This window comes from Eptatretus burgeri, chromosome 14 (genome assembly GCF_056783735.1).
Source record: "Eptatretus burgeri isolate ZD-2024b chromosome 14, Ebu_testis_v1, whole genome shotgun sequence".
Lineage (NCBI taxonomy): Eukaryota > Metazoa > Chordata > Myxini > Myxiniformes > Myxinidae > Eptatretus > Eptatretus burgeri.
The window spans coordinates 29,960,091-29,987,063 of NC_140974.1; the positions used below are offsets into that span (position 1 = coordinate 29,960,091).

The 26,973-nt window shown below is 42.6% G+C and overlaps 1 protein-coding gene across 1 annotated transcript in view; it reads left to right on the forward strand.

Moving 5' to 3' along the window:
- The window catches only part of LOC147012881 (sucrase-isomaltase, intestinal-like), a 465,156-nt gene that overhangs the window by 394,548 nt on the left and 43,635 nt on the right, over positions 1-26,973 (forward strand). Inside the window, exons 32-35 of the mRNA XM_085853461.1 lie at positions 861-1,012; positions 6,338-6,506; positions 9,986-10,082; positions 19,691-19,803. Coding sequence (XP_085709587.1) covers positions 861-1,012; positions 6,338-6,506; positions 9,986-10,082; positions 19,691-19,803 — 531 coding nt within the window. The remainder of the gene's footprint in view (positions 1-860; positions 1,013-6,337; positions 6,507-9,985; positions 10,083-19,690; positions 19,804-26,973) is intronic.

A 26,973-nucleotide genomic window follows, 5' to 3' on the forward strand; every position in this document is an offset into this window, starting at 1 on the left:
TACTTATCAATTACAATTAGCATGATCTATACTTATTGGTTTCAACCAGCAATATGTACATTTATAATCGATTCAGTTAACAAGATTTATACTTTTCAATTTCAATCAGCAAGATCTGTACTTAAGGATTTCCATTTGCAAGAACAATACTTGTAAATTTACATTTTCAAGATGTATAATTATCAATTTCACTCCGCAAGATTGATACTTTCCATTTTCATCTATGTATATCAATTTCTATTTGCATCTACATCAACTGTATCAGTTTCCATTAGGAAGATTTCTACTTATTGATTGCCTTTAGCATGTATACTTATCAATTTTAATTTGCAAGATGTGTTATTATCGATTTCAAATTGCAAGATTTATACTTATCAATTCAAATGAGGATGATCTATACTTATCAATTTCACTCATTTATATCTATACTTATCAATTTCCACGAGGAAGAGCTATACTTGTAGATTTCCATTTGCAAGATCTGTACTTATCGATTTCCATTTGCAAGATATTTTCTTATCGATTTCAATTAACATGATCGATGCTTATAAATTTCAACTTTCAAGCTATCTGTTTATCGATTTCCATTTGCAGAAAAAATAAAATTGAAAATGCATGGTTTGAGCCATTTGAGGAAGGGATTGATATTATACTCCAAGTGATTCATTGTTGGTCTTTAAGAAATTGTGATTATAAATATTTACGCTTTGCATCCATTCCCATTTATTTGGGATGATTCAGTGTTTTTGGATAATTATCAGTGGTAATTAGTTGTCAGTAGATAAGCAAAGCAGACTAATGTTGTTCCTGATTTTCCACGTCACGTCCAGAAAGTGTTGACCCAACTCAACTCCATCCAGGTATCAGACCCAAAGAATGCACGCTACGAGGTGCCAGTACCACTGAATGTGCCTGAACCATCATCACGCTTAAATCAGCAACTTTATACTGTGGATCTTGTGGATTCACCATTTGGATTAAAGATCACTCGCAAGGCAAACAACGCTGTTATGTGAGTTTCACATATTTTTACCTTCACAATTTCTGATGCTGGATCTGGTGTATAATAGCTAGGACCCCCATCCCACCCCAACCCCCTCCCATTTTCCCCTGAAATCCACCCTCTTCCTCATCTCCCCAACTACTTCCCCCACCCCATTCTTTGCCATTAACCTCAGCTGGTGTGAAAATAGGCGGCACATTGTCAGTAATTTGCATGTCTTTGGCACACCGTCTGTTCCCATGCTGTTTGTTCAAATAGCAATGTTCTTCATCCAAAGAGCAGAACGTTTTAACCCAGACGTTTTTAGAATGAAATATCATCATTAAACCAATTTTTGCAAATGATAGTTGAACATTTGGTGCGATGATATTCATCTTAATTTTTTACCATTACAATGCAAATTTCACAGCAATGTTTATAGACCGTGATGAACAGTCAGCATTGCATTGGGAGTTGAATAAATAACTGAGAATTTGAATTTAATTTGAACATGCAAGTCAAGCCGGATAATCAGTTCTGTGAAAACAATTAAATTCCTGCTAACCAATCAGGCGGAGAGCAAATGTAATGCACAAGGTGAAATCAATCGAGGTACGCCAACCACCATAAGAAGCGTGGAAGAGCTGATGGTTCAGCCGTTAACCCTTTGTCGGAGCAAAAGAGGATGTAATATAGTCAATTACAAAACACACCTAATGATCTGCAGAGAAACACATGTACAGATTCATCCACAGCACGTCCAGAGCTCATCACGTGCCTTTGGACTTGCCTCAGGTTGATCGCTGATAGCTTCATGGTATATTGTTTGTGTGATTTTGGGATTATAAGTTGGAAACAGAACAACTCATAAATCTTTGTGCAGTGTCATTGCTCGACCCGAAATGCTTGTGCTCTCTTATGTTTTGAATGTATAAGAAATAGACAAGCATACGTACGTCCAGTGAGATGAGCCCAATGGCTGATACTTTTGCAAAGATTGTTTGTGACCGCCGCTAATTTGTCACTGCTGGGGTTTGTTGAATTCAAATCCAAATTATCATAGTGAAATCCACATGAGTTGTAACTAAACAAATGACCTGTCCTCCACCCATATTTGAGGACCCCAATGCCATCCTCTCACATTCCCATCATCCTTCCCATTCTCCTTGGTTAGCCCATCCCCCCATGTAGTGGGAGATGGGGTTTTGTAATAGCCTCTGTGTGTGTGTGTGTGCCTGTTTGTCCACCTATCCAGGCCATTACTTTTTTAACCATTTGAGCTTTTGTCAACAGATTTTTCAACAAACCTTTATAATCAGAATATGGAGAAAATAATTCAAAATTTGGTCAAAATGTGATAGGGCAAAGTCATAGAAACTATAAATAGCCCCTATTAGGCCAGTGGTAGTGCATTAAGCAAGCACACTACCATGAGTTGTTTTTTTTGCCTTGAGGACGAGTTCCTGGAATGTAGTTGTTTGAAGGAAAGCCAATTACATGTCGGCCCCTTCCCTGTAAACTTTATCTTTCTTGGCAGGAAATATGATCAAAAGTGTTCAGGGCTTCTTCTGTAACTTTTTTTTGATAACCTTAAAGTTTGAATAAGAAAATTGTTATTACAAACTACACATGACTGGATACATTCTCCTCCCCTCCTCCATCCCCTCACTGGTTCTCCTCTCTCATCTCACTGGCCCTCCACTCTCATAGCCAGAAGTTGCACACAAAATGAAGATTAGGTTCCTTCACAAGTAATGGCAGTCGAGTGGGTATGTCTGTGTTCTGGAGGGGAGGGAAGTTTTCATGACTGTTGACAAAGATTTCCACAGCGTAATATTATATCAGTTTGTACAGAATTCAGTGTGAGATGGTCCCCTCCACTCTCCCCCTCTCCACTCTGTCCTCCTCCCACCACCATCCCCTCCCCTCTTTCACTATCCCCTCCCCCCTTCAACTATCCCCTCAACCCTCTCCCCTCCACATTCCCAATCTCTTCATTATCATCCCTTCTCCTTTCTCCCTCCACTTTCCCCTCACTGGCTGTCCACTCGCACCTCATTGGCCATCCCTCTCACCTCTTCTCTCCCTTCTCCACTCACCACTCCTGTCTCACCTTCCCTCCACTTGAAAATAGAATGGATCTTTTTGACTTGTATCACATTGAGCTCACCCATAATCTTCACCTCTTGCGATTAGGTAATTGATAATGGCAATGGTACATAATGATAGCGCATCAACAAAAGTTTTATTTTATCACTTCCGTGTTTCTTTATTTATTTACCATTGAGTGTCTCTTTTACCAATATTTCTGACCATAACTTTTTTACCAATTGAGCTTTTTTCATCAAATCTTCAGCAAACCTTGATTATGAAAATACAGCCAACACAAATTAAAAACATCAACAACTAAAAGGGCACTTGGTAGAGCGCATACCTCCGCCACAAAATGCCTGATCCACGAGAACATATTGGGCCCAATACATTTTTGAAATATCATTCTGTATATCATTTTGGCCCTATCTCTCAATGGTGAAGAATCACTTTAAAGAAATTAATAATCATCGCATCCACATCCGGATTCGGATTTTCTACAAAATTTAAACAATTCGTCCTTGCGACACACCCAACCTGTCCACCAAATTTCATCCGAATCCGTCCACAACTTTTTGACATATCATGCTATATATATATATTAGTTTTGCCCTATCTCTCAATGGTGAAGAATCACTTAAAAAATTGTTTATGTGTGACTGTAAACCATTAAATATTGTGGTCATGTTCCTGGAAAATGTCACGATAATTAATACTGCAACTATGACCAATTTCATATTGTAATAAGGGGGTTAGGTTCCCAGGCTTCCAGAAAATAGAGAGGAAGGTTTGCGATCGTCAAAAATATACACATCACAATTGGAATAGACTTGTAAAGTACATATAAATCTGCTTTGTGATGAAGTATCCTGCTGTGTTGAAGAAGATTAAACATTCAAAGGCAGATTAAATGGCCAATCCATTCTGTAATTTGTTGTCTCTCTGTCTCTCTGTCTCTCTGTCTCTCCGTCTCTCCGTCTCTCCGTCTCTCCGTCTCTCCGTCTCTCCGTCTCTCCGTCTCTCCGTCTCTCCGTCTCTCCGTCTCTCCGTCTCTCCGTCTCTCCGTCTCTCTGTCTCTGTCTCTCTCTGTCTCTCTGTCTGTCTCCCTCTCTCATGTACTATTGTCTTCACAGAGCATCGGTTCCACCAATGACGCATCTTCCTGAGCAATAGCTCTACTGGGTTGTTTGCCATTGCCTTCCCAGCAGTAGTTTGGGCAGAAATTTTTTCATTTTTTTTTATGGTGTTACCTATAGTTTGCATACTCTTCGCAAAGGACACTGTGTGGTCTTAAACATCCACCAATAATGCTGGCAGATGGGACCCCCAAGTTTAACGTCCATCCGAGGGACAACACACACAATGATGAATCACCCTGCCTGTGAAACACTGGAATGACAATTTATAGCTATGTGAGGATTCGAACGCAGGCTCGACAACTTAGAGGAGAGTATTTTGTAAGTCCAGCCCTTCCTATCAGCCTCAAAGCCCTCACCTTCTTCCCCTCATTACGTAATCTCTAAAATTGTTTCCTTTTGTAAGCTGTCCATGCGTTTCTTTTATCAATCGGTCTGTAGCTCCGAACACCAGCGAATAAAGTAAATAAATGCACTTTCGCCTCGACCAAGTTTCTCCAAAACCTCCACTTTCCGAGTCAAAGACATCACTTTCCTCGACCTTTTTGCACTTTGTTTACCAATAGTAACAGTTTTTCTCAAAACTTGCGATATTCAAACCCACGATATTTAAGGGTTCACTGGACACTAAAGTTTTTTTTTGAAATATTGAAAAACAGTACCCACCTGTCACTACCCACGTGTCACTTTGATCGCAGGTTTAATCAAAATTCAACATGTTTCACTTCCCAAACATATTGCACGTCGTTCTGTGGTCTCACTGAGGATGAAAAATGAAGTGAAACACAAAAAAATGATCTTTTATAACATGTACAGTAACAGTAGTTGTTGCTGCTGCTGTCATCGTCAATATGATTGTTGTTGTTTGTGTCCACCTTCTGTGTCCATCACAATTTATTCTAAAGGTTTCCTGCTGTCAGAGAATATTAAAAACAATATTTGATAAATACTGTTGGGAGACCACGGCATTAAGCTCCATGTTACGCTTCTTCTTCTTCTTCTTCTTCTTCTTCTTCTTCTTCTTCTTCTTCTTCTTCTTCTTCTTCTTCTTCTTCTTCTTCCCTTCTTGAAAGATGGCCTTTTAAAACAATAAGCATCATGTTGATGTACACAAAAAATTTTTTCCAAGTAAATCGATAATGAGCTTTGCAATCAAGGAAACCGATTATTAGCTTTCCAATGGTACCATTTTCAGCTCACCTGGACTTAAGTCAGGTGAGCTTATGCAATCGAGCAGTGTCTGTAGGTGAGTGAGTGAGTCAGTGAGTGAGTGAGTGAGTCAGTCCATAAACACCAGTCATTATCGCTTGAACCAAACACAGGATTTTGATGAAACATGACCGCAAGCTTCATATCTGATGCCAAACGAGGCTTCTGATGTGTGATGCCTAACGAGGAGCCTGACCACAAACGGGTATATTGGTTGCATCAAAATCTGTGCTCATGAAGGGTGTTTATGGGGGTTTGACCCCCAAAATAGGTATTTGCTCTCTTTTCCCCAAAACTATGGACACGATTTTGATGAAACTTCACCACAACATTCTTCACCCATGATGTACCAAAGTGTATTGACTGCATCAAAATCTGTGCTAATTAAGGGAGTCCATGGGGGTTGGAGGGCAAAAAAAAAAATCCTGACCCCCCCCCTCTCCCAAAAAAATGGTATTTGCTCTCTTCTCCAAACCATACACAATTTCAATGAAACTTGACTACAACCTTCATCACCTTTGATGTCCCAAAGTCTGTTCACAGCATTAAAAAAATTCAGGGTCTAAGGGGGTCAGCAGGGAATTTGAGTGACTGTTTCTCCTGATGCAGGTGAGCTTCAGGGCAGACGGTCTTTTTTTTCTTATTCTAAGAGAGCAGAAACCCTTTGGGATAAAGTGTCTCACACACACACACACACACACACACACACACACACACACACACACACACACACACACACACACACACACACACACACACACACACACGACGCTTCTTTGAGTAAAAGATAGATTTCCAAAAAATAATCAACATGTGGCTATGAGGTATAATTATAATTTAACCAAAGTATACAAAACATGTTCATTTTGTTTTACCATCTGCTCACACTTCTGACCTCACACACCTCCATCTCTTACAGCTGGAACTCCCAAGTTCCTGGTCTTACCTTCACAGAAAAATTCATTCAAATGTCCAGTTTCCTTCCTTCCGAGTATATATATGGTCTCGGAGAAACGATGCACAGATCCTTCCTGTTGAAGTTCAACTGGGAGTCCTGGGCTTTGTTTTCCAAAGACCAACCACCTGGTGTGAGTATTTCACATCTACAAGTCTTATCACAACCTTTTTGTACCTATTTTAAGTGCTCCTGATCCAGGTATGTGTGATCCATACATCCTGCGAAGCTCACTTTGAAACATCATTTGCATTTATTAATTTTTTTCGCTAATTTGTTGTTTTGTAGTAACATGATTATTACAAATTGGCACTATAGTTGACTAATGTTACTGTACAACTGTAATATGCAGTCTGTTATATTCATGTCAGTCTTACGTTTCACTTTGATAAATTTGAAGAGTAGGATGAGCAAGATCCACTCACTGCATAATATCCTTGGCTCTTGTTATTTGTCCAGTTTCAGGAAAGAACACATGAAAGGGCTCTCTGGCTGATTGTATAATGGGAAATTGTCGATGTACAATGTTCTTTATATTGAACAAAAGGAACTATGCTAGAAGCTATTGTGTTCTTACGATTACTGCGTTCATTTGTCAATTCACAATCTCCCAAGGTTCGTTCAAACAAAACCAAAACTGGGGGTGTTCATGCATGAAACACAAAAGATGAGAAAACGTTTATTATTCCAATTAAAATGCTTTATTTTAATATAAAAAAATAAGGTGGATAAGGGAGACAGGACACAATTAATAGATGTGGAACTTTTCAAGCAGTTGACAGACACAAACAGGGGATGGGGGACGACATGAAACTGCATGTACTGGAGAAATAAATCCTGACCACAACTAATGGCGCCAAATACTGCACTCTTCCGAGAACCAAAGGGGCAGGTGAGGACTTGTAACAGGCTTGAGTTGGTGTCTGGGTCCATCACAATGGTGGCTTGAGCAGGATCAAGTCATGCAGGATGGCATGTTGTGATGAGGAGTGCTGAGGAGCGATGATGGTGGACGCATCATCCACATCTCTCCAAAAACTACTTCCCATTAAGTGGGGGGGGGGGTGGATGAAAAACAGAGGGAGGTGATGTCAACTTCTTTAGAGTATAAGCTGAACTGCAACTGCTGTGCATGCAAAGGCACAGCCATTCATGGGTGGCAGGTCCTGTTATCGGCCGCCCGCGGTCTTTCAGCAGTGCCATATTTTGTGCGTGCTGTCCTGCCCTATGGGACTGCCCTGAACAAAAGTGTTCCACCCCTCTCCAGGGCTCCACAGCTCACCTCGCACCCACAGATTGCAGTCCACAGGCCAAACAGTCTGTGATGATTCCATTTTGTTATAAGCGCGTAGCACTTTCCAAGTTCCTTTGTGCCTTTGATATTAAATGCCATAAATCCTACACCAAGCCTTGCCTGTTAGGAGGTTTCACAAAACAATCTTCACAAAATGTGCTTCAATGTTTACACTCGCCACCTCCTTGGCAAACGTTTAACCATATCACTTTCCTCTGAAAGTTTCCCTGATAAAGAATAATTCTAACCTCCACGAAAACACGGATGAAGCCAAGGTCTTAGCATGATCTATTTATTGATCCCCCAGCCCCCTACCCACGTAACATTACTATGCAGGAAAACACAAGCTTAATCTACACTAATAAATGTCAGTGTGTGCCCATCAGTCAGTCCTCCTGTCCTTCATCTCCATAACTCCAAAAGCATAAAACCGAAAAGCCCCAAACTTTACATACAAACGAAGGGATCTCCAAAGGAGTGCATGAGTGAAAATCAGGTGTTTGGGTTCCCTTAAACACCCCTTTTGAAGATAATCAATGGCCTTATTTAATTATCCTTTATCAAGGCTCATCCTTGGTCACCTCGCTGTTCAATGCTGTCCCGTTTCGTTAATTCCCCATTTTTTTCAGCCTGCTCAACATGCAATAATTTTTTTTTACTTTCCTCACTCATATCATCGAATGCCTGAACATCATACCAACAAATCTCTGAATACATTGCAATGATTATTTTAAATGCCGGGAGACACCAGCATTCGTGCCTTTGTTTCATTTCCGCACATGCCATAACCTCTATAATCTCTTCATCTATGCCAAATTTCAAAATTTAAACTTCTTATTTAACCTCAGCAGCAGTTCAGACTGCTAAAAAAGAGTGTTCATTTGTCCACTTCGGATATTGCTTGACATTTCCTTTATCTCTTGGTGCACGGTGTTTGTATGGCCGATCAGTGATGCTAATCGCTTGCCAAACAAGCCCTTCCTTATCAATTGCTTAATTGGAGTGCTTAAGCCACTTGGTGTGTGCTCCTCAAGCTGCTTGGTTGTTCGTTTCCAAGCCATGGTCATACACGGCAAAAGTATTCACACTGAATATATCGATCATTTGAACAAAGTTGAGGGCCTACCTGCATTTGGCCTCACACTGTTGTGCGGGTTCTGAGGCGGTGGCTCGCTCACTGAAAATGTGCAATTTTATTTTACACGATGTTTCCCTTTTTTTTTTTTAATACGATCTTCTTTCATTATACGACCCATCACTTTGACATAGATAGATACATGTTAGAAAATTAAACATTTCTTTTTTAAAGTTTCTTCAATTGTTTCTTTGGAGTGCTTGTTTGAGCTCAAGCTTCAATCTCTACAAGCTTCCATGGCTCGGTTCTCCATGGAGACATTTCTGGAGTTAGGAAGGCAAAATAAGTTCGATGATTACAATGAGTAAAAAATGTTTTCAGTTGTTACAAAGCAAAAATCATCACATCAAGGCAGAATAGCCAACAGGTACAAACACTCATTCTTAGATATCTAGCCTGGGTTTGAATTCCGACCCAGCTATAAACTGCCATCCCGGTGTTTCACAGGCAGAGTGATTCATCAATGTGCATGTCATCTCTCGGATAGACATCAAACTGGGCATTACATCTGCTGGAATCAATCGTGGCAGCCAACCACAAGATCGAGCTATCTCTGTTGTTTCATAACAGTGCTCTGTAAAATGTTCCGAGCACAAAAGTGAACATTTTGTTGGCCTGATCCATACTCAGGTATTTCAGACAAACCTCGTCCAATTTCTGGCAAACTTCGGGTCTTTTGGCCATTGATGTAGCATTGAAACCATCTTGGTTTGTATTACTACAACCACCAAGGACTCATCGACTCAGCATATTTGTGGAAAATCGAAAATTATTCACCGTTTGAGTAAAATCGTACTGCGGTCAGTTGTAGACAGTACAAATCTCACAATTGACTTACAGGTGTGATGTCAGGCTAAGCATGAAGAAGAAGAAGAAGAAGAAGAAGAAGAAGAAGAAGAAGAAGAAGAAGAAGAAGAAGAAGAAGAAGAAGAAGAAGAAGAAGAAGAAGAAGAAGAAGAAGAAGAAGAAGAAGAAGAAGATTTCAACTTTAATCGTAAAATCACCCAATTCGCGAATCAGAAAAAGACACATCATATCTATTATGGAGGGTATCAAGGGATAGATTTAGCATCAAAGTAGTCTGAGCGTTTGGATTCCCCTTTTAGGACCAAGTGTGAGTGAAAGAAGCCATGACAATGAGCTTTATGGTCCATCTGCTTGTTTATTCATTTTTTCCTCCCAGAACCTTTTAAACAGCTATGGCGTGCACCCTTTCTACATGGCTGTGGAAGATGAGGAAAATGCACATGGGGTCTTGCTATTCAACAGTAATGCCATGGGTGAGTCGAGAATCTTCTTCACACTGAAATATTCAGATATCCAAGCAGAATGAAACTATTTTTTTTACAGACATGTCTCATGCCTGGTGTTAAAGCCTGGTGTTGGCACAGTGGTTTGGGCAGCGGTTTGGGATCCAAAAGGTCCTGAGTTCAAGCCCCGTTGGGCCACTGAATTAATACACCAGGGGGTTGACTCAGCCTGTCATCCTTCCGAGGTCGGCGAAGTGAGTACCAGTCTACTGGGTCGGTGTATACCCCGGTTAAAATAGGTGGACCAGATCCCTGTGTCGCAAGAGGCGACCAGGGTTGCGTCAGGAAGGGCATCCAGTGTAAAACATGTGCCAAATCACTATGCGGATCATATGGATGATTCGCTGTGGCGACCCCTAACAGGAGCAGCTGAAAGAGGAAGAAGAAGTCTCATGCCTGGTGTTGGCTTCGTGCTTAGGGTGGCTGACTTGGGATCCTAGGGGATCCTAGGGTCCTGAGTTTGAGCCCCGTTGGCCACTGAATTGATACCAGGTGGGGTTGACTCAGCCTGTCATCCTTCCGAGGTCGGTAAAATGAGTACCAGCATACTGATAATATGGACACTGCATTGGTGGCATAGCCGCGTCCCTACCCAATGATGCAACCACCAGCCATAAGGCTGCACTCGAAAGAAAAAAGACACATCTCATCAAGCATTTAGAGTGATGAGCAACAGGAAGCTTCAAGCACTCACTAAAACTAGAATAGTTGGGAACAAGCACTGAAATGCACAGACAAATGCTTGCACATGATCATGATGAATATAATTGTTTTTCTTGGGTACATGTCAGACCATTTGAAAAGTTGGATTGAATGTGGTCACTTCATAGAACTGCAAGAAAAGTCAGTCGAAGCAAAGATCATGCAGACTTAAAAACAAAAGCACACCCATGTCCGAAGGAAGTGGTTCAATTTGGCATTTTTAATATATAATAGGCAAAGCGTAGAAACGAACGAAATACATTGGAATTACCCTTTCAAATTATTCTTCAGAATTACCCATTAGAACCCTTGACAATTACCCATGAGAAGTATCCTTTAGAACCCTCTAGAATTACCCATTAGATCCCTTTAGAATTACCCATTAGAACCCTTCAGAATTATCCATTAGAACCCTTGACAATTACCCATGAGAAGTACCCTTTAGAACCCTCTAGAATTACCCATTAGAACCCTTTAGAATTACCCTTTATAATTCTTTAGAATAATCCTTTGGAACCCTTTCAAGTTACCATTTAGAATTACCAGTTAGAACCCTTTAGAATTACCCTTCAGAACCCTTGAGAATTACCCTTTAGAATAACCCTTTCAAATTGCCCTTTAGAATTTCCCTTTAGAACCCCTTACATTTACCCTTTAGAACCCTTTAGAATAATCCTTTGGAACCCTTTCAAGTTACCCTTTAGAAATACCAGTTAGAACCCTTTAGAATTACCCTTTATAATTACCCTTCAGAACCCTTTTGAATTACCCTTCAGAACCCTTGAGAATAACCCTTTAAAATTACCCTTTAGAATTTCCCTTTAGAACCCCTTACATTTACCCTTTAGAACCCTTTAGAATTACCCTTTGTAATCCTTTAGAATAATCCTTTGGAACCCTTTCAAGTTACCGCTTAGAATTACCACTTAGAACCCTTTAGAATTACCCTTCAGAACCCTTGAGAATTACCCTTTAGAATAACCCTTTCAAATTATCCAATAGAATTTCCCTTTAGAACCCCTTACATTTATCCTTTGGAACCCTTTAGAATTACCCTTTAGAATCCTTTAGAATAATCCTTTGGAACCCTTTCAAGTTACCCTTAAGAATTACCAGTTAGAACCCTTTAGAATTACCCTTTATAATTACCCTTCAGAACCCTTTAGAATTACCCTTCAGAACCCTTGAGAATAACCCTTTAAAATTACCCTTTAGAATTTCCCTTTAGAACCCCTTACATTTACCCTTTAGAACCCTTTAGAATTACCCTTTAGAATCCTTTAGAATAATCCTTTGGAACCCTTTCAAGTTACCCTTAACAATTACCAGTTAGAACCCTTTACAATTACCCTTTAGAATTATCCTTTAGAATTACCCTTTAGAATTACCCTTTAGAATTACCCTTTAGAATTATCCTTTTGAACCCTTTAGAACCCTTTAGCTCGCACAAAATATAAAGTGAAAAGGACAGAGAGAGGATGTGCAAGAGCAGCAGAGCAGGTTTTCAGGGCAAGTGATGCCATCCGGTCCAGTTGCAGAGTCAGAGTCGAGGGTTGAAAGAACCTTATCCACCTTCTCAGGTGCAAAATACAGTCCAGGAACAGTTGGGTGTGATTGGATTGGGTCGTTACAGAGAGCAAGGGGTTGGGTACACAAAATTTGGAAGCAAACACAGAATTGAGGCATTCAGCCTTCTCACGAGCAGAGTTGGCTGTGGCGTCATTTTAAGAGAGGGAAGGGATGGAAGGGGACCATACACCAGAGACAGACTTAACAAGGTGCCACCAGGTTGTAGAGGAGGGAGACAAGTTTGGATGTTCCTTCATGAGGTTGGACAGATGTTATTTTCTGGCTCTCCTGAGAGTAGACACACTCTTGTTGTGGTTTCTGTGCCTTCGGTCGGATTTGCTTTCCAGGAAGAGAAGGCAAGTTGTTTCAGAGCAACTGCCCTCCCCCCCCCCCCCCCAAAGGATTCAATGTACTATGGGCAGGAATATGGGTAGGCCAACTGAAGGTGAGATAGGTTGGATCTGTGGATAAGAGAAAGCATGTTTCTGTGGAATAATTCCCAGGCTGAGTTAATATCAGGGGTTGTAGTTATAGGAGACCAGTCTTGAAGAGAGATGGCTGCTTGCAGTCCTTGCCAACCTGCCAGAGTGAACTGCCAGATGTGCCAGCACTGAGACAATTTTCTGAGAATTGCCAGAGAGATGTTGTTGACAAAGGATGCATGGGATTTAATGGAAGTAGAAGACCTCACAGGTTGGTATGGGATTGGAAATGAGATTAATATGGACTGCAATCTTCAGCACATTTACACAGTGGACTTCAAAGCCAGGTGTCACACAAGCATTTAGAGGCCATTTTCCCCGCTAAAGCGGGGGTTAGCCTTGCGGGCCCCATGACAATCTTCTCCACTTTACCCTGTTTTCTGCATCTCCCCTTCTTAATCCCCTTGCCCACATTTACTCTTCCACCACATTTAGCCAAGTTTTTCTCGGTCTTCCCCGTCCTCTACTTCCGACTACACTCATTTCCAACACTCCTCTCACCCAGTCACTTTCATCCTTCCTCAACACATGACCCAACCATCTCAACCTGTTTCTCTTCACAACCTCCATCACAGACTCTATTCCCATCATCTTCCGCAAGTCATCATTTGTCTTCCTCTCTCTCAACGATACTCCACACATCGACCGAACCATTCGCATTTCCACCCTTTCCAGCCTTTGTTGCTGCTCCATGTTCAGTACCCATGTCTCACTCCCATAAATCATCGTACTCCTCACACATGTAGCATACACCTTTCCCTTCAGCTTCAACGACACTCCCCTCTTTGTCAGCACGCCACTCAGTTCCCGAAACTTCTTCCATGCACATCTCACTCTAGCAACCGTCGAAGAGTCTGATCCACCTTCTCCATTCAGCATGTCTCCGAGATAGCAAAATGTTTTCACCTCTTCCAGCTTCACACCATCTCCAAGATCCAACTCAACAATTCCTTCATCTGCTGCTCCCTTGATGCACACCTTACACTTGAATGTAGCTGCCACACTGGTTAATGACCCTCTCACCCCACTACATTTTCGATGAACCCATTCAGCACACATTGTACACTGAATGGAGTTCACTCCAACACCCTTCCTGCACACAGCACATGGCCACTTCCCAGTCCTTTCCACCTCACCACATGCTTTACCACTTGCCATCACCTTCGTCTTTCCGATATTCACCTTCAAACCTTTTGCCTCCATACATTCCTTCCACTTGTTCATCTTCTCCTTCAGTCCATCCATACTCTCTGCAATCAACACCAGATCATCTGCATACAGCAGCTCCCACGGTAAACCCTCCTTCACCCTCCGAGCCAGCACCTCCATCACAACTACAAATAGAAGTGGATTTAGTACCGACCCCTGGTGCACTCCTACCCTCACCTCAAACTCACCACTGTTCCCATCCTTCGTCCTTACAGCTGTGCGTGCTCTCTCGTACATGGCCATCACTACTCTGATCAACCATCCCTCCACTCCTAACTTCCTCAATGCCCATGTCATTACTTCGCGTGGAACCCGATCAAATGCTTTTTCCAGATCAACAAACCCAAAAAACAACTTCTTCCTCTTCTCCATGTACTTCTCCTGCAACTGCCTTACAATAAAAATGGCATCTGTCGTTCCTCTTCCTGGCATAAATCCAAACTGCATTTCGTCAATCTTTACCTTCTTCCTTATCCTCTTCTCCAACACCCTTTCCAATACCTTCATTCCATGCTCCAATAACTTTATTGCTCTATAGGAGCCACAGTCCAGAGGGTCACCTTTCCCCTTGTACAGAGGGACGAGGGTACTCAGTTCCCAATCCACTGGAATGCGGCCTTCTTTCACCACCAGATTACAGATCTCTGTCATTCTCTTCACACCCCAACTTCCTGCTGCCTTCAACATATCTCCCACAACTCCCGTCAGCCCTCCTGCTTTTCTACTCTTCATTGCTTTTATAGCTTCCTCAACTTCCTTCTCAGTTATCTTCTCTGCTGGTCCTAAAACCGGGTTACTCTCGATGTTTCTATCCCATTCATTTTCTATATTCAACAGCCTTTCCATATATCTCTTCCATCTTCCTTTAATTCCATCTGAATCCACAACAATTTGTCCCACTTCATCCTTCAAGCAACTCACCCCCGTCACATCAAATCTCTCTCTCGCTATCTGCTTTGCAATCCTGAATACCACTCTCTTACCCTCCTCCGAATCCAAGCGTTCTCCAAACATTTTCCTATGGGCCTCCTGCGCCTTTGCAACCTCTTTCTTTGCAGCCTTCTTGGCTTCCTTATAGCTTTCATGTGCAGCCTCTTCTTCCACCGTATCCTTTGCCTTTTGCCATTCCTTGAACTTCTTCCTCTTCTCTTCAATCGTCTTTCCAACTTCATCATCCCACCACCATGTTTCCGAGTGCCTCGGTGGTCCTTTTGTCCATCCACATACCTCACCAACGGCTCCCAATAGACTAGCTTTCATTGACATCCAACCACTTTCAAGCTCAACCACATCATCTTCAACCATACTCAGCCTCTCTCTTAATGCTTCCTTCACTATCGCCTCTTTCAACCTCCACACCTTCATCCTCGGTTGATACTTCACCCGCCGAATTCTCCGCGTACCTTTCACCCTTATATCGCAGACAACAAGGTGGTGCTGCGAAACAGTCTCCTCCCCTGGGATCACCTTTGTGTCCTGGAGGTTTCCCCTATCTCGCTGACACACCATCAGGTAGTCAATGGTTGTCGTCAACCCACCTGACGTGTATGTAATAAGCTTATTATTCGCTTTCTGGAATTGAGTATTACAGAGCAACAAATCAGCTCCATCAGCAAACTCCAAGATCCTTTCACCTTCTCCATTTCTCACACCATATCCATAACCCCCATGGACTCCCTCAAAACCGTCTGGACTCCTTCCCACATGTCCATTCAAGTCTCCTCCAACTCCAACAACTTCCTCATCTTTCACATTTTCCATCAACTTCTCCATCGCATACCATAACATGTTCTTCTCTTCATCGCTTCGACCGACCTGCGGGGCATATCCCGAGATGACGTTCACCAAGAGATTTCCGATCACAATTCTCACCATCATCAACCTTTCACTCACTCTAGTCACACTCACTACACTGTCTACAAACTCCTCAGAAAACATTACACCAACACCATGCACGCCTTCCGGGCACCCTTGCCACATAAACTTGTACTTCTGCCCCTGACTTCCCTTCACCATTCTCACACCACTTCCCTTCCACCGTGTCTCCTGCACACAACATATGTCCACTCTTCTTCTGACCAATGTTTCAACCACTTCTCCAGATCTCCCTGTCATTGTCCCTACATTCCATGTACCAAACCTCAGAAACCGATCTCCACGTGGGGCATCAGACGATTGGTCATCATAAATGGAAAAATTTCCTCCCTTGCTTCGATCGGGTTCCCCACCTTGAGTTTTAACGAGAGGGGGTGAGGACCCCCACGGGGTACTTCGGGCTGTACCCTGCCCATCAGTTGTACTCATCATGGTTTCCTTTTGAGGCGATGTTTTATGGCCGGATGCACTTCCTGACGCCAACCCTTTTAGTCACCTTTTACGACACGCAGGGATACGGTGTACCTATTCTGACCGGGGTACACACCGGTGTAGAGTGGACTTAATTGGGACAAGGTCTATATCCTCTGATGCATCCTTACAATTCTCACAGCAGTACAACACACCAATTGACTTTATCTAGTCCTTCACGATAAAACATTTGTCAACTTCAAAAGGGGACTCCAAATGCTCTCCAGGCGGTTCCATCGGAACATCTCAGGAATGCTGTGGGTTGAATTTGAGTGATATGTCCCTTAAGTGACCACATTAAGGTTTGTCCTGTTGAGGTGTATTTCATGTGGTGAGATGATGATTCTAGAGCATTAAAATATTGTCTTTAAATTTACCAGTATTAAAGTTTTCAACGATCCTTTGTGCACCAACAATAATGGCTGATGGGAAATAAAACACCCTGAACGTAATTGATGGTAAAGATGCTTGAAATGTACATTAAAACAATTGTTGTGGTTGATTAATCTTTTTACAAGTGTATGTTTTAATGGAGATGGAATGTCACAATAATTATCAATAAAAGTTTACTTTTAGACCCAAGACCTTCCTTGTCGGTGTGACCTTTCTCCATACCCTTGAGAATTGTTTTTTTTAGCAATCCGGCACTGGAGGTCTTTTTGCCTGTCGGCCTCGACCTATAGCTCTGGGAATATTGGGTCATGAACTTGTTTTGTTTTTAATCTGCCCAGGAGATGCTCTCAGCACCTTTGCAAGGCAGCTCGGAGCCAAATGAAATTGCCGCGACGTGAACAGGGTTGTGGATTTCACAACACGATGCGCTGACTGACCATCACGGTTCAAACGTCACCTTTGAATTTCTTTTATTTTAAATCTAATTGAGGTCAGTCTTTCAATTGTGAAATGTCAAAGGGACATTCTTAAGGGAAATGGAAAGGCAAATTAAATTTACATGAGACATTTGCACTTTAACAGAAGCACAGAAAGCAAGTGACCGAGAATGGTATATCCACCATTCTTGCCAAAATCCTCTTTTACTGTTGAGGAAAAAAAAAAAAAACTTTGCCAATTGTAATTCAGTTCCAGTTCTTGTTAAAAGAAATTTACTGCCATGAAAATGTATTAAAATTCCACGTTTGAAAGGAATGTCATCATGAAACCTCCGTGTTATTCTGTTAAGTTCTCAAAATACTCACAAGAATCGAAGACATGGCAAATTAAAAAAAATGTTAAAATTTTGATTAATTTATTTATGCATACTGTACTTATTTATCCTCTTCGTCCCGATGGAACAACACAAGGCTGCTTTGAGCTTTCATCATTCATCTCGATCCTGAGCTATGTTCTGTTCCTCACACTGTGATAGACCCATCTCGCCCAACTCAGCCACCACAATCCTATGCCAAGTTGTTTTGACCTTCTCTGTTTTGACTCTATATATATATATATATATATATATATATATATATATATATATATATATATATATATATATATATATATATATATATATATATATATATATATATATATATATATATATATTGTATACCTTGGTCGAGGCTCGTATGAGAGCGAACACACAACTCACAGCAAGGAGGCATGAGACAAGAGGGGCGGGAGTGGAAGAGACAAAACAGTGGGGAACAGACACATTAGGTGAACTGTGGAAGGGAGAGGGATGGGGATGGGACGGGGAACATGGCGAAGAGAAGATGGACATTACAGGGACTTTCAGGAAGGAAAGCAGGGGAATTGAAGGAAGTGGGCTTGGGTGGATTATCGAGGGTAGAAAAGATCGAGGATTTGGATGGGGGAAGATAAGAGGTGGTGGTGAACAGCTGTTTTGAAAGCCTGGAGGGAAGAATGGGAAAGAATAGAGTGAGGAAGTTTATTCCAAAGGCGGGAAAAAAGAGGAATGAAAGAGTGAAGATGAGCAGTGATTCGTGATTTTGGTAGTTTTACCAGAAGGGGGTTGTTGGCGGACCTTGAGCGCGCTGTGGAAATGTGGTGGGGACAAATCGCAGAGAGAGCAGAGGGGGCAAGGCTGGAGAGGAGTCGGTAGAAGACAGAAAGACCACCGACTAACCTGCGGTGATTGAGTGAGTATATATATATATATATATATATATATATATATATATATATATATATATATATATATATATATATATATATATATATATATATATATATATATATAGTCATTCATTGCAATTTACAGTTATGTCAAATATATCTAATACTCGCGGGGTGTGCTTCCACATTGTGTGAGCATACGAGCCTGTTTCACCATTGTCTCGGGTCACTCACCTGCATTTGATTTTTTTTCTTTAATTTATCTATATTTTAATTTACGGATGCTTTCCAATGGTTCTGTGATTTTTCCCAGTGTACTGGCTTCAATGTCCATCGACATCCAAAATTTCAGCTTTCTATGTCACCCAGAAGGTACCGATCTTTAATATCAGTCAGTGAGTGAGTGAGTCAGTCAGTGGTTAGAAAGAGCTTTATATTTTATATATAAAGCTCTTTCGAAACTTGTTTGCTTTAAGGCAACTGCCTCACCACAGGATAATTCTTGAGGCAATACATGTGTTTATTAGCATTTCCACTGTGTGTAAATACTCGAAGTCTTTGTCATCTACTTCCAGAGTAATATTGCATTTGATTGAAAGTAATCCAGACATGGTTGTTTGATATTGCCTCCCTGCTGTTTTTTTTAAGTAAAATCGTTCTTAGAAAGGTGATAAACAAGTCAGTAGTGATCAGAACAAAGGTAATATTTTCCTTTGCATCCTTTTTAAGGCATTTACGTTTTTCTAAGTGGTCTTTTTGCAAAAAAAAAATTAATTAACAGTAACCATTATTTTATTTTCTGCTTCTACTTCAGCATTACTGATCAACTCTCATTTCACAATTCCAATGCTTAAACTGTAGTTTTCAAACAGGACAGCTCGCTTAATATACCTTGTTATGCATCACCCTGAAGGATCAGAATGACATAACGTACTCTATTTCTAAGCAAAGACGAGACAATTTTGAGTTGAGCATTGTCTTGAACTCTTCTAGCAGTGTATCAGTTTTCCTTGCATGATAAGCCTAAATGGTTGAAGCCCCTTTTTCTGGGTACCATGTGTCCGTTTAACAATATGACATGTCGGGACTCCAAGGATAGTATGCTGATGACTTTCTTATCCAGTAAATTGTAACATTTGAATGATTTTGCACAAAGATTGTTCTTTCAATCAAAATGTTTTTTCCCCACAGATGTAACTCTGCAGTCAAATCTTGCAATCACTTACCATACTGTCGGAGGCCTCTTGGACTTCTTCATATTCCTGGGACCGACTCCTGAGGATGTAGTACAGCAGTACACGGAGGTGAGCTGCGACATCAATTTGAAGTCTCGGTCATTGTTCCACTGTTTAATGTGCCTCAATAAATATCTGGCTTTAGATGCCTCGATTGCTCCACTAACTGAAAGAGCCTTATTAGTCTCGCCAAAACGGGGGTGCAAGACTATTGATTTGGGTGGACGAGAAACAGAAAATGAAAAAGACGAGGGGTCTGTGTGCGTGCGTGCGTGCGTGCGTGTGTGCGTGTGTGTGTGTGTGTGTGTGTGTGTGTGTGTGTGTGTGTGTGTGTGTGTGTGTGTGTGTGTGTGTGTGTGTGTGTGTGTGTGTGTGTGTGTGTGTGTGTGTTATCTCCATATGCGGGATTCAGAAGGTGGAACAGAATCCTCCCAGATCTCAAAGTATCCACTCTCGTGGGTGTCTGTGTGTTTGTGTGTGTGTGTGTGTGTATATATATATATATATATATATATATATATATATATATATATATATATATATATATATATATATATGTATATATATATATATATATATATATATATATATATATATATATATATATATATATATATATATATATATATATATCGTCATGATGCTTTCAAATCAAAATTAATATATCATGTCTTCACAAACTACCCCAAAGTTATAACACTAAAAAATGCAGATAATATATGAATGAACAAGTCAAATTAACAGAGAAAAATCAGTCGATTCTCATTTACAGAACTATTCAAACCCTTTGCCTAATAAACCCAAAATCGCTTCAGGAGAAAATTATTTGTTTGAAAGTTGACAAAATAAGTGGAATGTGTTTCTCCTGCACCTAATCAGTGGTTTAACTTAAAGATTAAGCTCCCCCATTGATGTAAGTAGTTTTAAGGCACAACACACTTGGCCTACCAACAGGCAAACATGAAGACCAAGAAGCTTGCCAAAGAAGTCTGACATAAAGTGGTGAAGAAGCACCAATCAGGAGAGGTTATACGAAGATTTCAAAGTCACTCATTATCCCTTTGAGTATGGTGAAATCCATCACAAAGAAGTGGAAGACATATGATACCACCAAGATTCCACCCAAACTCAGCTCCTATGAAGCATGAAACTGTTTCGTGATGCCACTGTTAATCCACTGGTGGCAAGAAAGAAGCCATCACTGAAAAAGACACATCCAACATCTCATTCCAAAATCATGGGCATTAATATGGAGTTGGTCGCCCCTTTGCTGCGATGACAGCCTCCACTCTTCTGGGAAGGCTTTCCACTATATGTGGGAACATTGCTTTGGAGATTTGCTTCCTCTTAGGCACAAGAGCATTAGTGAGGTCAGGCACTGATGTTGGGGGATAAGGTCTGGCTCACAGTCGGCGTTCCAATTCATCCCCAAGCTGTTTGATCGGGTTGAGGTCAGGGCTCTGTGCAGGCCAGTGAAGTTGTTGCACACCTTTCTCAACAAACCATTTCCATATGGACCTTACTTTATGCATGGAGGGATTGTCATGATGAAACAGGAAAGGGCCTTCCCCAAATGGTTGCCACAAAGTTGGAAGCACACAATTGTCTGGAATGTCATTATATACATCATCATTAGGATTTCCCTTCACTGGAACTTAGGGGTCTCACCTGAACCATGAAAAACTGCCCCAGAACATTATTCTGCTTCCACCAAACTTTACAGTTGGCACTATGCATTAGGGCAGGTAGCGTTCTCCTAGCATTGGCCAAACCCAGATTTTCCACCAGACTGCAAGATGGTGAAGCATGATTCATCACTCGAGAGATCACGTTTCCACTTCTCCAGAGTCCAATGGTGGTGAGCTTGACCCCACTCTAGCGGATGCTTGGCATTGCACTTTGTGATCTTGGGCTTGTGTGCGGCTGCTCGGCCATGGAAACCCATTTCATGAAGCTCTGGATGAACAGTACTTGCACTGACGTTGCTTCCAGAGTTTGCTTGGAGCTCGGTATTGAGTGTTGCAACAGACAACAGACAATTTTACTGCACTACACGCTTCAGCACTCGGCGGTCCCGTTCTATGAGATTGTGTGGCCTACCACTTCGTGGCTGAGCTGTTGTTGCTCCTAAATATTTATACTTCACGAGATCAACACTTACTGTTAACTGGGGCATCTCCAGCAGGGAAGAAACTTAATGAACTGACTTGTTGGAAAGGTAGCATCCTATGACGGTGCCACGTTGAAAGTCACTGAGCTCTTCAGTACAACCCATTCTCCTGCCAATGTTTATCTATGGAGATCGCATGGCTGTGTGCTTGATTTTACGCACCTATCAGCAATGGGTGTGGCTGAAATAGAGCCAAATGCACTAATTAGAAGGGGTGTCCACATACTTTTGGCCATGTAGTGTGTGTGTGTGTGTGTGTGTGTGTGTGTGTGTGTGTGTGTGTGTGTGTGTGTGTGTGTGTGTGTGTGTGTGTGTGTGTGTGTGTGTGTGTGTGTGTGTGTGTATGTGTATGTATATATACATATATATGTACATTGTTGTTGTTGCAGACCCAGGGTCGTGGGGGTATCCCCGGTTCTCCTTGGACTCACCGGGAATCGAAGCCATCACACACAAATAAGTCCATGTCACGGCGGGTCACAAATCGACTGCAAATGCCAACATTTTGACCATGTGACCCAGTGTCCTCCGTCTGACTCCCATTTAACTGTTGTTCACGCAGTCTCCTTATTGGTGAATTGCACCCTCGATGTGTACTTGCGTTAAGCATACTGTATCAGTTGCAGCCGAGTGGAGCTGCCAAGTACACACTGGCCAATAAGCAGATTGTTGGGGTATAAATTCCTGCCTCAGCTAATGTGCAGACCATGCTGAACCAAAGAAAGAGAAGACGAAATGAGCTGGGTACATTTATCACAAAGCAATTTATTATAACTGGGCGAGGAAAATTATGTGGCACAATGATAGGGTTTTTTCACAAATTATTTATAGCAGGAGAAAGCAAGGAATTTGTGGGTGTGGCAAAAGAAATGCAAATATTTGCAAAAGAAGACAGTGCAGAGTTACCCCGATAAACTTCTGCAATCCTAACTTATGTTACATATAACAGGTGCCATCACACACACACACACACACACACACACACACACACACACACACACACACACACACACACACACACACACACACACACACACACACACACACACACCTGAAGAAATTAGAGGTAGCCCAGAAAGAGGAGAGTCAGTTGAGGTGTAGTGACCTCATTGTACCCGGTGCGGTCGACAGACGCACATAACCCAATCGCTTCGGAAGGGGGAGAAGGGGAGAAATTTCAGGGTGTTTATGGTGTGTGAGTGGGAGGTGTAAATTGTGGTGCAATCTGATGCAAGAGGAAGTTGAGAGCTGCAAATGAGTAATCGGTACTCTTTTAGTTCGTGCGTCCACAGTGGACGAGACACAGATGGGAGAAAAAGATGTGAGAGAAAAACTTAACGGAGATGTGTGAGAGGTCTGGAAGTTTGAATATTGGCTGCAGAATGCAGCTGAAGCTGAGCGACGATGACCCGACGATGACCCCGGCTCTTCCTGGCTACAGCATGCTCCACCCCGCTCGGTTACGCTGGCTCGTGAAGAGATGCTGTGCGACTGACTGACTGACTGAGCCTGGACAAAAGAGAGACTGACTGAGCCTGATTGGCTCCCTTTTATACCTTCCCAGTGGAGGTGGTGCTCGAGAGCGGAATAGGCGGAACGATGTGTATTTTCCCGCGCCCTCATTAGGACGCAGACTCAAGCCACTGTGTTTGCCTTGCCTAGCGAGGGTTTCCACTGTAAATGGCCACTTTTGCCTCAAGCTTTGTCATGCAATGGAGCTCTGAGAATAACATGGGGCAGGGTACCCCTTCATGTGCCCCATCCATGAGTGCATCTCCACGTTCTCGGTGGTCTCTAAAGGTGGTGGTGGTTGAGACGTCATAGTTGTGGTGTTTGGAGTGGTGAAAGTAAATGAATTTGGATGGAGATAGCTTTGGCATTGTAATCGTGAGTTGTGATAAGGTGGTTGAGGCATCGTAGTGATTGTTGTGAGATAGAGGAAGCGCTGTGGAGTTTGTGGTGAAGCTATCAAAGCTTTGGGAGTGGTTGAAGTGTTCGTAATGGGGAGACTGAGGTGGTTTGTCGTGGTTGTGGAATTTGTGGTGAAGAGGTTGGCCAGAGGTTGTTGTGGGGTTTTTTTGAAGGCATTTTGAGTGATTATGGTGAGCGTTGTTGTGTCATGGTGAGCATAGTAAGGGTCTGAGGTGAGACTTCAGTTGGATATTTGGCATGATGTTTGAACAGGAACTTGGCACGTCTATGCAAATGAGCCGCTCTGTGAATTCTCGACGCTCCTCGTGGCGTTACTATTCTGCGTGCGTGCTTGCGTGGTTTCTGTCTAAAATAAAGAGAAGTCAAGAGATGAAATGAATGAAAGAATAAAGGACAGAAGACCGAACCAAAAGCCCGAAGCAATGCATCTTGTCCCATTTATCCATGAGACATATGGAAAGGGCTAACAAAATGAATACAAATAAGATAACTGTCTTAGGATTGCTATATTGTCAGACCAGATCAGATCTGTGACTTGCCACAGGTATCATGTAAACTTGTACCAAAGTGCTCCATGGTTGGGTTGTTGGCGACGCAACTCTCCCCCCCACCAGGTTTCCTGGTGAGGAAGGTACATGATATGGACATCCAGCAGGATTAAAAACAAAACCTGTCAAAGGGTGCATGAGCTCCTTGTGAGCAAATGGTCATCCATATGTAGTGCCCAACTGTGTCTGTGGACGTCCTCCTGCTGTTGGGTTACTCTTTTTAGGAGGTTGGTGGCAGGATTTGCACTCCAGCCACCGTAAAATTCTTCACTCCGCAAAATACAAGAAAACCGTAAAGAAAATTGAAAACCCACTCTGTGGGAGCATCTCCTGTGCAGCTGCTCTCCGCAGGGCAGCTTAGCAGATGATGGGATTGGGGCAAAGCTTTCGGGCCCACCACTCTTTGTTGATAGGAGGAAAACCATGGGGTAACCTTCCTGGGTCAGATTGCGGTAGAGTGTGTCAGAGTGGTGCTGAGGTGTCGTCCACCAGATGGTGGTCTCCTTGGGTTAACCTGAGGCGGTACCTTTGGTTGAGTGCCTGGAATGTCCTATCCCTAAGAGAGGATGATCATCTGTCTCTGTTATCATCTGAGCTCAAGCGTTTGAACGTCTGTATTGCAGCACTCTCTGAGGTTTGGAGACCAGATAGTGGTGAGATCATGGCAGATGGTTAAACCTACAATTGTCTGGTCACTCTGATGGTTGCCATGCCCAAGGTGGTGCTGTAGCTGTGTCAAATTAGCTGATTCCATTGATAATTGTGGTAATATCGGTCAACGAGCATATTATGAGACTAAGGATTCATCACTACTTGGGTGGCATTTCCCTGGTCTCTGGAAATGATCCGACTGAGGGGAGTGATCTCACTGTGAAGGACGCATTCTATGCCACACCCAAGTCTGTAGTTGATCAATGCCCCAAGCGAGATACTCTTCTCGTATTTGGGGATTTCATTGCATCGACTGTAACTGATAGGGATGGTTATGAGACATGTGTTGGTCCCCATGGATCTGGAAGTGTGATCCTGAATAGCACTAAGTTCCTTGACTTTGCAGGAAGTCATGGACTTAGAGTGGCTGGTTCATGGTTTCGATTCCCACAGGCTCATCACTGGACTTTGTATTCCAACGCTAGTAGTGTGGCAAAGTAGATTTACCACATGCTCAGAGATGGTCACTGGAGGATGATCCAGAACTGCAGCATCTACTGAAGTGCTCAGTTCCTCAATACCTACCACAGGCTTGTGATAGCAACTCTGAAGTTGCAGCTTAAATCTGGGAGAATGATACCATCCCAGCGAAGGCTGTATGTTGGCAAGCTTAAGGATGAGAGTGTAGCTGAGGAGTTTGTGAACAGGCTGAGTGGAGATTGGGTGGGGGGGGGGGTCTGATTGCTTTGGGGAATCATGAAGAGTTGCGGCATGCCTTCAAGACCACCATCCTTGATTTTTCCGGAACATGTCTTGGAACTCCGCGAAGGGTGAAGAAGAACTTTGTCTCTCAATGGACACTGAATACCATTGATCAGTCGCAGGACCAGGCTTAATGACAGAGCTGAACTGTTCAGGGTGTTGAGGCGTAAAACTGTGTACGCTGAGGGTGAACATGGAGGCCTATGGGCGAGGAATCTGGGAGGGGGTAGAGCATTACCTGTGGTCAATTGATTCTCATCCTGCTATCGCAAGAATTCGCTTTACGTTCCTCAAACCCATCCCTCAGTGTAGTGCAGTTAGAGTGAATGGTGGAGAGCTCTTGACAGAGGAGTCTGATGGTACTTTGAGCGGCTGCACCAGACTGATCCACCAGCTGTTGAGTTGGATGTCATGGGTATTACTGTCCCTATTGCTGACCCTCCAATCAACTGTGATCCACCTTCGTTTGTGGAAACACTGGCTGCAGTGAACCGGTTAAAATGGGGTAAAGCTCCTGGGATCTGTGGCATCCATGCTGAACTTCTCAATACTAGTGTAAATGCTGTTCTCATGTCATTACATGCAGTTCTCTGCTCTGCCTGGAACACAGGCATCATCCCAACTGACTGGAAGAGAGGACTTGTTTTTTCTCTCTGGAATGTGAAGGGTGATCACCATGACTGCAATAACCACCGAGGAGTAACGCTGCTCTCAGTGCCGGGCAAGGTCTTTGCTCGGATAATTATTGATCGGGTTCGCCACCATCTGCTTGAGCAACAGCACCCAGAGGAGTCAGGCTTTACACCAAAGAGGTTAACGATTGACTGAATCCTTGCTGGTGCCAGTAATTGACTGTGTCAGTGTCAGCGAAGACATCAAGCTGTGGTGACTCAGTTGGGAATGTCAAGATCTCTGACCTTAATTTTGCAGATGATGCAGTCATCTTTGCGGAGACTCTCGATATCCTTTTTGGGGCTCTCCGCGGGTTTCGTTGGCACTGCTAGGAATGGGGTGGGAACGGGGCCCCCTTTCCGCACTATCTCAGCGTGGGGGGGGGAGAAAGGGGGGAATTGTTGATGCTCTGGGGAAAGAGGATAGCTGGCTTGCTTGGATCCCGCGACGAGCGACTCCACTGCGACCTCGACCGCACTCCCGGCTTCCCCTCTCTGCAGCTCC